At 44.6% G+C, this 12,039-nt stretch overlaps 2 protein-coding genes across 3 annotated transcripts in view; one reads left to right on the plus strand and one right to left on the minus strand.

The window, feature by feature from the left end:
* Positions 1 to 12,039, plus strand: part of Rasgef1b (RasGEF domain family member 1B) — a 509,760-nt gene that overhangs the window by 35,207 nt on the left and 462,514 nt on the right. The window lies entirely within an intron of this gene.
* LOC125395206 (large ribosomal subunit protein eL37-like) lies at positions 1,507 to 1,832 on the minus strand. Its single transcript, XM_048426504.3, has one exon. The coding sequence runs from the start codon at positions 1,824 to 1,826 to the stop codon at positions 1,533 to 1,535; it is 294 nt and encodes a 97-aa protein (XP_048282461.3). The 5' UTR covers positions 1,827 to 1,832; the 3' UTR covers positions 1,507 to 1,532.

Below are 12,039 nucleotides of genomic sequence, written 5' to 3' on the forward strand. Positions count from 1 at the left end.
AGAAGCATATATGGGAAAGGAATATTCTAATTCCCTATGCTCATATTTTCTCTGAGAAAATTGCTTCTTCCTTCTATCTAAGCTAAGTTCTAGAGTCTGCAGGTAATTTTTCTCTTCCTTGGTTGTGTGTTTATTGTTATTATCTCACTTATTTTCTTATTATGTTTATACCTTTTTATATGATACTCAGAATACATTCTTATCTGGACTTCTGACTGATATTTGAAGAGCAGTAACGAACAAAAGAAGTGGTTTCCAAGGAGGACCTCCTTAGATAGCGTTAGTGGAAGAGTTCTAAATTTCACCAGACACTTCATTCCAAATGAAGACGGGAGGAGCCACAGCCGTATTCTGCCTACCGCAGACTTGTGTGTGTAGGTGTCAGATTGATTTTGCCCGACAACTCCACAAATGATAGCTTTGGCCTGGTTCAGGGCACTATGTGTATCTGTCTAAGCATTTCCCTGGGTTCTCTGCATCCAGACCGTCTGCTTTTATGTGCACAGCTCTCCCCCATGGTTTTCACATCATCGATGACAGTCACTCTCCCCTCTACCTGGGATTATGCAGATCTGAGCTTAAATCTCTTAACTCTTTTCTCTAACTGAGTAGCATGACCAGCTTCATTTCTGTCATTGCTAATGGATCTCAGCTCTCACAGGGGGCCTTTAGAGACTGCATGTCAAGATGATATGTGTACCACATAAATGTCCCTATTCCAACAATGTGACCACATAAATATAAAAGCATAGTCATATAATTGTTTAGCAGCTAAACCTTAAAATAAAGGTGTTTTTGTGTGGTGGGGTGGGTCCTAATTATTTTAATGGAATCAACTTTTAAAAATGATTTGTTTTCAGGCTCAATATAAAGAGTCATCTTACCTGTAGTTGTACTTGGGGCAGTCAAGGAAAGGCTGCTACGAAGGATTTAATTTATTCTGTCAGATATTAAAGGGTGTAAAACATTCCATCAAGTCAAAGCATTATTTCAAAAATAGCCGTGGTGAAAAGCCAGTGCTGTATACCACAAGCTTGTGGCCTTCCTGCCTGCTGGTCTAAGTACCAGCTGTAAATTAAATATAACACTTTTACCCCTGAGTAGCTCTTTTCCAATCTTGCTGGATGTACTCTGCTTTTGGATACTTGAGATGTAAGGGGACTCAATTTCTTGTGTCAAGTAACTGAGCATTTATCTCTTGTTTGTGAAGATAAGCATAGTGCAGGAAGGAGGGAAGCCAGAGCTCCAGTGACTTTGGCAGCCTTGGGTTCTGTGTCTGTGGTCCAGAGAGAAAGGAGAGGCAGGTCCACAGTAGTGCCTGGAAGGAACAAAGCTATCTCCCCGAACAGTGTTGACCTTGAGAGAGGAAGCTACTGAGGTTCCCAGGAAGCAAAGACACCATTGCCTACTTTTCTTCTTCTATTCCTGCATGCGGAAGGTGGAGCTAGATTGCCATGTTACTGAATCTCATTTCTTTCTTTTTTTTTTCATTTTGGAAATCAGAACATTTATTTTATGACAGATTGAAATCCTCAAGATGAACTGGATGCTGCAACAGCTGCCCTCTTGGGTTTAGGGGTTGTCCCTTCAAGGAATCCATGTCTGAATCTTCGGTAGACAATTTTTAGGTGCCTCATTCGCCCGATCCCGGTAGTGTTTCGTCTCTTAGCCTTGGCACTCCAGTTATACTTTCTTTTGCACTTGGCAGGGTAGCCGCATTTGCCACAGGTAGACTTCTGAAGGTGGTAGGCCTTAGAGCCACAGCGGAGGCACAACGTGTGCGTCTTGTTGCCACGCTTTCCGAAGGATGACGTTTCTTTTGTCATCTTGCTTCTGCCACCGAGGCCAAAGAGACCGGAAGAGCCTGAAACTCATTTCTAAGCGGCTTTCCCTCCCGTCCTGTCTGTTCTTTATCAGAAGAGGGGCCAACATCTCACACTCTCACAATATCCAGGCCCTTACTCTTGGAGGACCAACACTTAACGCAACCGCCCCGCCCCTGCACTGCCATCTGTCAAGTGAGAAGCATTTCCTGGTCGATACTGAATCAATTTGCTCTCGCAGTCTAATTGAATGCCTCCCTCGGACAAATGGGTCACTGGGGGAAAGGGTAAAACCTTGATATGCAGATCAGAATTGAACCCCAAAGGAAGCTGTTTTAAGAATGTATGCCCCTCCTGAGAAGTGGCCCAAGTAACATAGGCAGGACTGGCTATTTGCTCTAAAGAATGAACACAGATCAATCTGTTTATGTCTTTTGGTTTGAATACCATTCTACTAGAAGGTGAACTTGATCCCTGCATCAAGAGATCTGTCTTGAATGCAGTCAGGAGAGAGAACCAAAACTGTAAAGTGGTTCCTATCGTGGGGTCCATAGGGCTCTCTTTGGAAGGTAGCATATAATTTCCATTTTTCAAATGGCACTGACAATCTATAAGTTCCTGTACATTTTTTTTTTGAAACAGGGTTTTGGTTAACCTCGGTTGGCCTCAGATTTGTTATGTAGCTGATGATAATTATGAGTTTCTGATTCCCTGCTTTCCCATCTCTGACAATGGGATTGCAGGTGTTTGTTATCACAGATGTGTGATATCACCGCGGTGCTAGGGACTGGGCCCAGTCTGCATGCATGCTAGGCAAGCATCCACCAAGTGAGCTTAGCTTTTATTTTCAGTGTTCTTCTGGGAGTTTGTAAAAAGAAAGAGGGGATGCTCAAGTCCTGTAATTAGCATTGCAGTTCTTGAAAACTCTTTTTAGGGCTGGAGAGACGGCTCGGTGGGTAACGGCTCCTGCCATCAAGCCTGGTGAGCTGAGTCTGATTCTTGGAACCTACATGGTGGAAGGAGAGAACAGATTAAAAGTTGTCCTCCTCCTCCACAAGAATGCCTGGCCCTTGCGCACACACACACACACACACACACACACACACACACACACACACACCACGATTAGTTTAATTATAGCCTTGTCCCCAGATTACAGAGGAAGACAAGCAGAGAGTTAGGATATTAACTTTCTGAGCTGAACCTAATTCTGTCATCTTGGGCCAATCCTTCAAGGTGTTGAATTTTAATCGCACTTCTGAGAGGTCTCTCAGGATCAGACCCGTTATCCTGCTTTCAGCTACTGAAGAAAATCGGAATCGCTAAATACGCTTCTTGTTCTAAAGATGAGTTTGAACAGCTGAGGGTCTGAGGGTCAGAAGGAAGGGTGTAGACCTGGGAAGCCCCCACTCTTCTTTCCTCCTTCCTGCGGACAAGGAGAACACACATGGGCAGAGATGTCTCCTCCCCTTTACCAGGAGAGCACAGGCTAAGCGCTGAAGTGGCTCTAGATCTTCCTCGGCCTGGAGGTGGCACCAGAGGAACCTGCATGACGGGCTCTCCTCAGAGGCTTTGCCTACCCTATCGCCTCCCACAATTTGCTGTTCTTAGAGGCTCATAGGCCTCCTTCTTCTCTAATAATTTTCTCGTTTGCTTTGAGTATGCTTTATAAGCTGGGTTTCTAAGCCCCTTCTTGAAGAATCTGGTTCCCTGAACGTCTTCTATGCATGCATGAGACATACATGTCTATCATACATATATGAGGCATACATGTCTCTCATGCATGTATGAGGCATACATGTCTCACATGTATGCACGAGGCACATGTGTCTCCCCTACATATATGAGGCACACATGTCTTCCCTACATATATGTCCCCCATGCATGTATGAGGCATACATGTTGATAAGCTTCTGCTTTTTCCTGTCACATGTCCCATGTGTTTCTACAGCCCCTCCCACCTTACCCTTAAGATGGTAGAGGAAATTTATTTTTCCTCCCTTACTATATATACAGGACAGGAAAATATATGCAGCTTTCTGTGTTAATACACAAAGTGCCACAAGTTCAGTGCCTTAAAACACAGCACAATGATCCTTTCCTCTCCCAGGAGTTAGAAGTCTAAGAGGGGTCTCACTGAGCTGAAATGAAGGTACCAGCAGGCTGTGGTCGTTTTCCATGGGTGCCAGGGATCCAAGCTTAGGTCCTTCTACTTGGTCAGACAGCCTTTACCAGCAACACCCCCCACGTAGTAGTCGTTAAATGACAGTGCCAGCACATTTAGACTCTGCGGGCTCCCTTCTGCCTTGGTATGCTACTGCACACCTGTAATCTCAGGTCTCAGGAATCAGAGGCAGGAGCATGGCTGAGTGTGAGGTCAGCTGGGCTTGCAATGCAAGGTCTTGCCTCAAGTAAAAAACAAAACATCACCCTAAACACCAAAATTCACACACACACACACACACACACACACACACACACACACACACACACAGAGAGAGAGAGAGAGAGAGAGAGCGAGAGAGAGAGAGAGAGGGAGAGAGAGAGAGAGAGGAAAGTTTAGAAGTCTACCAGCAGAACATATTTATTATCTTAAATCCTTGTTTCGTATGTTCTGTGTTATTTAGGAGCGTCTAGAGAGTAGAGCCGCTGTGTGGGCCCCGGCTTGAACATGAATTAGCTGCAGTGGATGGGAGTCAATGGCAGATGAAATCAGGGAGGCTGAAATAGCCAGAAGTGACCTCATAGCCTGAAAATGGCTTCGTCTTCTCTCCCTGATTTCTGCAGAGGTCACTTGTAGCTTACTCAAAGTTGCCTTGCTCAGTTCAGTGGGTTTGGCTTCAGGCATGTGACTGTAACCAAAACCCAATCCAAAGTTGACTAAAACAGTAAGGTCTTTGTTAGCTCGGGCAACCGAGAAGCCACAGAGGTGGGTCAGGTGGCCAGTGGCTCACTGATGCTGTGGATTATCTCTGCCTTTCTCTTCTGTTTCTGTTGGGTCTGTTTTCGTCTAGGGATATCTTTGCTTACGGTCACAAGATAGCTTCTGGCAGTTTCTAGGCTTGTGTCCTGCAGTGGTGGAGGTTGGGGGCAGGGCTTGGCTCGAAGCAGAAGACCCCGAAACACAAAGAACAATTCCTTTAAAAACACGATGAAGCCACTCATGGCTTTAGAGTGAGTCTCAACCTCTTGAGTTATCTCTGAGCCAATCATGGAAGCCAAAGAAAAAGCAAGGTGCTGATTGACCTCCCTCATTAAAGTTCATTTCTGACTCAGGCATGTGCCTGATTTAATGCTGGATGGCCATAGAGCACATGTGGCATCAGGGAGTGGTTTGTTCTCAGCAGCCCGACACAACAAATACAAAACCATCTCAGCTCATCTGGGTGCCGGTGAAAGAGATGCTTTCCTAGGCGGGAAGTCTAGCAGAGCTGGAGGCAGGGCGTTTATCACGTTTCAAGCTGGACCCTTACTCATCGCCATCATCTCTATAATTTGTGGAGGGTCTCCTGAAAGCTTCAAAGTGGGGATTCACTTTTGAAGTTTTAAGTACTTCATTTACTAATTTGCAAATATTTCTCAATCACTGAGACCAGCTGCTCTTCTGAGTGTGGGAGATTGAGGAGCAAACAAGCCCCCAAAGTTAAGGACTTTACTCTGAATGGAGCCCCTGAACTTGCTGCATCCTTAGTTGGGTTTGAGGATAAATCCTAGTCACGGTCCCAGTCTGACTGTGATTGTCTTTCTGTCTGTACACGAGGAGCAGGGGACCTGCTCAAAGGCACCAATGCTTGGGACAGAGCAGATGCATTTGGAAAGGTCTGGAGGGAAGGTATGCAACCAGGAAGACCGGCACAATCTGTGTGTCTTTAGTTAAAGCCATAGCAAGGTAGGCTGAGAGACGGAATGGAACAACTGAGACTGGGCCATGGGATGACTTTGAAGCCTGGAATGCATTCTTTGGAGGTCAAGTGTGAACTGCATCAAAAGTGGTTTGAAGCCACACAGCACCACAGTTCGTGACCTCTATGTCGAGGCCCTAGAGAAGGACCTGGGATCGAAACTGTCAATTAAAATCCTATTTTCTCTTCCCAACGTGGGCCCTCTGGGTCATCCCGGAAGCTTCTGCTGTTGATGAACTTCACATTTTAACTGCTCTCTCTCTAAATAGCCACCTCCTCAGGGTGGAAGGGGCAGATCCTCAGTGCTGATGAAATTAGCTTAAGTAGCGAGAAACCTCTTGAGGTTAGAGCAGGAAGCCCTGAGTGGGCAGGTCTTGGCTGGAGACAAAAACCAAGGTTAAACCAAGTTGTCTAAGCTGGAATGGTTATTTGTACTCTTCTCTTTCCTACCTTGTATCTTATATTTGCATTCTGGGAGAACAGAGGAGTCCATCAGAATGCATTCAGTGTTATAATCCTAGAAGTTCAAGGAAAACTGAGATGGTCCACACTAATGATACTTTTGTTACTCCTTGTGTGTATGACTTAAGCATAGTTTTCTTTTCTGCCAGTCAGTGTAACTAGTATTTCTTTGATATAGCTGGGTTGGTTTGAATTTTCCATCTTTTTTATTGGTTTTCTAGAATCCACAAATTCCTGCCAGACAAAGAAGGATCTTTGAAGGGGCAAATAAACAGCACATTTATGCTGCCTGCAAGTTTAGGGAGTGGAGACTTAAAACAAGAGTAAAGCCCCGTGTTGTGGTCCACACCAAAATCCTAGCACTTGAGGGTCTGAGGCAGGAGAATTGTCAATTTGAAAACATCCTAGAACACATAAAGAGGCTCTGTCTAAAATAAATGAATAAATAAAATGAGACTAAAATACAGAAGCATTCAAAGTGGTGTCTTTTGCTACTCAAAATGGCTCTGTTAGAAAATGAGTATATTAGATTTGCTTCTCAGCCAATTCTTAGGTGAGCTGGACGAGGCTGGTTTTCTGTGGATTGAGGAAGGGAGTCGGGTGATGTAAGCCTCTGCATCCCTTGGAGGGACCAAAATTTCCAGAAGGAGACAGGGAACAGTGAGCTGAGTGTGTTCCATTTATTCCTCACGGTGTGGCCATCAGCTCAGCGCCCCCCCCCCACCATCAATCATGGGTGTGTCATTGAGCATGCTTGCCCCACATGGAAGGCTTCAAGAGCAGACCTGTGTTCCTGCTAACTGCTGAACATCTTCACTGGATGTGCTATGCGGTTTCATCTGGTTGTCTCTACACTCAACCATCCTGCCAACCAAAAAGGTGTTGGATTCAGAACAACCACAGGACTTCCTTTGTTCCTGATAGCCCTCTCTTCTCCTCTTGCACATCCTCAGTCACATGACTCTGTCTCCTGGTTTAGGACCTCTAGAGCTCCTCTCGACTTACTTAAAATGAGTTGTAATTAATCCTAGATCTAACGCTCGTCAGTGGGATTATAGCTTCCATCACTGTGCAGTCATCCTCCTATCGAATCTGCAGACACAGAGAAAGGCTTTATCCCCACCTGTAGATGCAAAAACCGTTTCTCAGAGAGAGGATAATTCCTCCAAAGTGAGAGAGACGGTGAACAGTGAAAACAAGTTTGACTCTTGTGTCCCTTCACCCCTAAATCCTGTCTGTTCTGGGGCTCAGAGACCGTCTGCTGACCCCAGCTACCATTTGCAGGCAGTCTTGTCTGTAAGCAAGGATGGTGTGATATAGCCCCCCTGCTGTAAGAGCAAGCAGGGCACACAGTCTCTGATGGGCGAGGTACGGGGACAAGCGTGGCCTGGCACTGAGCGCTCCGAAAAGAGTGTGAGCCGGAAGGCCAGGACCAGACCTGCTGGTATAGGCACCTGTCCTCCGAGCTATCACACACCCCAGTCAGCTGTGGGGGGGAACAGCCAGGCTGCTGGGCAGTTCTCCTTGGTCTATACGCTGAGGGATGTGGGCTTGGAAAGGCTTGGTTTGCCTTTTGCTGGGAGCCCTGAGATACTGGACTGAGTAGATATGTCTCCTGGGACATGGCTTCACTCTTTCCTTTTCCTGAGCCCTACCTAGAGGGTGCAGGAGGGGAGCTCATGACAAGCCCCACTCCCACACTTTTTTTTTTATTGCCTGTGAGTGGAGGGGCTAGAAAAGGATGTGTGTGTTCTCGTTTTCTCTCAGTGAGTAGGCAACCACATCCTCATTCACCTGTTTCTGAGGCCACCTGATTAACCTCTGGAGCAACACGATTCCTTCACTTTCATCCTGGTGCATAATGTTACAAACCTCTCTTTTCTTTCTGGGGAAGCCCTTACCTACCCCAAACCATTGACTGAAACATTAAGATGTGGTATTCAGTCCCCCCCAAAGTAAAGCACTTGGAAAAGTCATCAGGTCAGCTGTGCCCTGTGCTGCAACATAGTCCTTTTGTGCCAAGAGAAACTGGCAATGGTTATAAGGGAGAAGTGGGGTGCTAGTACGGTGGCTAGCTTTCCTTTTGTCTGAATTATAACAACAAACACCTTATATAGAAGTGTAGCTATGCCTCAGGCCTCTGGGATGAATGACTTGGCAGAGTCTTTTAGAACCTAGCAGTCGTTCACTGTCTTGTTGCCTGATGTGTTCCATCTCTGAGGATATGTTGTACAGAACTTTTCTGTTTTGTTTTATTTTTTTTTCCGAGACAAAGTTTCTCTGTATAGCTTTGGAGCCTATCCTGGAACTCGGGCTATAGACCAGGCTGGCCTCAAACTCACAAAGATCCACCTGCCTCTGCCTCCCGAGTGCTGGGATTAAAGGTGTGCACCACCACCCGGTGCAGGAGGAATTTTAGAGCATTGTTAACAATGTTTCAGAAGTACTTTGGATTTCCCATAGCACACTGTCATATCTCTGGGTCTTTGATTCGCTCATAGTCTTTGGTGATGTGAATTGGACCCTTTCCAGTCTTCTCTAACCCCGTACGAATACTGAAGAGTAGAATACAGACAGTAGGACCGTGAAAACCCACTTGCTCCATTTTCTCCCCATCTAAGGAGATGCCACAGTGGGACCTGCAGGAAACAACATGATTTTAAATTCTATCAATAAAGATAATTGGTTGGCAGAGATTCCCCATCGGAAAGCCATGATGGATTGATTGCTCTCACTCTGCATCCGTCTGCTTTACGGATAAAACTAGAAGCACAGAAGAATCTAGTCCATCGATTCCTTCCTTGGTTGGAGGATGAAAGGGTTTATCAGCCATTTCTATAAAATTATATCCTTGAGATATTTGTGTTTCAGACTATTTGGTCCTTGAGCTGATTCCCAAACATACACTCGCTTGCAGACTTCAAGAGAGATATGTAGTACTCACATCCTTGAGTCTGGCAGGACCGCTGAGTCAATGCAAAAGGAGACACGTGTGATGTATTTTCTATGAGACACCTGACTTGTCCTAGGTTGAAACATGCGGGATGCTCTGGCTAAGAGCACATAAATTGTTAAAGCTTTTCGTGGCTGAAGAAGTTTGGTGTGTGTGTAATTTAAACAAACATAGCATTAAAGGACAGTTTGACTTTCAGTTGCCTTTTGTTTTTGTTTCTGCTTTTGTTAAGGGGGAAATCTTTTAACTAGCTAGAGGTCCTTCTCTGTACCTTTTGTTTCCTTAAAGATTCCTTTTGATTTATGTGTTTGAATGTTTTCCTGCATGTTTGTCTGAATACTTAGGTGTCTTGTGCCCTCAGAGGCCACAAGACGATCCCTTGGAACTGGAGTTGCAGACAGTTGTGAGCTGTTGTGTGAGTGCTGGGAATTCCTCTAGAAGAGCAGTCAGTGCTCTTAACTTCCCAGCCATATCTCCAGCTTCATTTCTTTACCTTTTCTATTAATAGCTTATATTTCTTGAGTGATGTGGGGTTCCCTCTATATGCTGTGAATGCCATTGGTTAATAAAGAAACTGTCTTAGGCCTGTGAGTGGGTAGAGCAACTGAATGCTGAAAGAAAGGAGGCAGAGGTGGGAAGAAGCCATGGAGCTGCTGCCAGAGACAGACCTTTACCGAAACTTGACTGGTAGGCCACGACCTCGTGGTGGTGCACAGATTAATGGAGATGGGTTAAATTAAGATGCAAGATTTAGCAAATAAGAAGCTAGAGCTAATGGGCCAAGCAGTGATTGAAATAATATATTTTATGTGTGGTTATTTCAGGGCTGAGCAGTCGGGAAACAAACAAGCAACCTTCTTACAACACTTGAGTGCTAACTGTTGACTGACCTCTGCACTATAGACTACAGTTTCTAGCGCTTGCCAATTTCTGTGGTGTAAACATTCTCTCCTTGTCAGTCATCTCCGCCTTCTGAAACAGTTTAATCCAGTTGAGAAATTTGGTAGGAATATTGCTTATGAATATGAAGCTGAATATGAAAATGAAAAGGTATAAATTATACCTGTCTATATATTTGTACTTATATAATTTCAATTCACTTTATGTAAGTTCAAGTCTGTTGTTGGTTGCTTTTGTTTTACTCTTTTGGCTCTTTGGGAGCCTGCTACCCAGCTCCCAAATAAATCACATGGAAGCTCATTATTCCTTGTGAATGCCCGGACTCAGCTTGGCGCATTTCTGGGCAGATTTTCTTAAATTATCCTGTCTGTACTTTTCCTCTGGACTTTCATCTTTATCCTGTGTATCTTCCTTTACTTCTTACTCTGTAGCTTGCTGTGTAGCTGGGTGGCCAACCCCTGGAGTCCTCTTCCTCCTTCTCTTGCTCCTCTAGCTTTTCTCAGATTTCTCCCCCTGTTTATTCTCTCTCCCTGCCAGCCCTGCCTATCCTTTCTCCTGCCTAACTATTGGCTGTTCAGCTCTTAATAGAATAATCAGGTGTTTTAAGCAGGCAAAGTAACACAGCTTCACAGAGCTAAACAAATGCAGCATAAAAGAATGCAACATATATTTGCATCATTACACAAATGTTCCACAGCATAAACAATGTAACACATTTTTGACCAATATTCTACAACACAGATCTGTAGATGGAAGTATCTGTTCTACCCAGTCCCACAGTAGTTCATTCCCAAAGAAACACACAGAAGCAGTATTAATTATAAACTGTTTGGCCTATTAGCTCAGGATTATTATTAACTAGCTCTTACAGCTTTAATTAACCCATAATTCTTGTCTGTGTTTAATGATGTGACTTAGTACCTTTTCTCAGGCATTCTCATCTTTCTTGCTCTGTGTCTGGCTGGTGACTGCATCTCTGCCTTTCCTCTTCCCAGAATTCTCGTAGTATGACCACCCTGCCTATACTTTGCCTGGTTACTGGCCAATCAGTGTTTCATTAAACTAATGTGAGTGACAAGTCTTTATATAGTACAAGAGCATCACCCACAGTTTAAGTCATTTAAGATAATGGCTCTGAAATGGGTGCTGAAACAGCTTTTGATTAGGAAAATGGAGACAGGGTTTCACTGTTTTTAGCTCTGGTTGTCCTGGAAATCACTTTGTAGACCAGGCTGGCCTTGAACTCACAGAGATTCACCTGCCTCTGCCTCCCGTATGCTGGAATTAAAGGTGTGTACCACTACCACCTGGCAGAAAATAACTCTTAAGAGTAAGTAGGATAAAGTCTCAGGATAAAGTGTCTCAGGATAAGATGTTGGCATAGAAGAATAGGAAATAGACAGACTAGATGGTGTGTGACAGGGGTAATGATTTTTCAGCAGGTAGTGAGAGTCTAGACCCCCAGCCACAGTCTGGAACCTGCGAACCAGAATGAGGCTGGAACAGTTGCATGGTCATCGTCAGCTGGGAGAACATCTACCTGCCTACCCCTCTGCCAATGAGAACCAGGGGTGGCCTGAACTAGGTGCATTGTAAGTGGGGTGGCCCCATAATTTGAGCCATGAACCTGCAGAAAGATCACATAGTCCTTACATAGCTTCTTCTGGGGGCTCCTTAACATTGTAGTTTTATTCTCTGAGTATAAAAATGCATGTAGAAAAATAAATAACTTTAGTCTGGGAACCATTTCTCTGATTGAGACAAACTGTTCCGTGAGAACCTGGAGTAGACTCCAATAGATAAACACAGGAGCTTATATTCTGAAGCAGCATTAGTAACCTCAATTTGCTGTTTAATTTAGTATTTCCATCACAAGAATCCTCAGTTCTTCCAGTGTACTCTAGCCTTCAGGTACCTTCTTCAGTTCTCCACTTCTCAATTCTTTGCTGGTGCTAGGTACTTTAGAACATCCTCCCATTTCATTGGCTGTCTTCTCTAC

Source organism: Myodes glareolus, chromosome 8 (genome assembly GCF_982192425.1).
Source record: "Myodes glareolus chromosome 8, mMyoGla1.1, whole genome shotgun sequence".
Lineage (NCBI taxonomy): Eukaryota > Metazoa > Chordata > Mammalia > Rodentia > Cricetidae > Myodes > Myodes glareolus.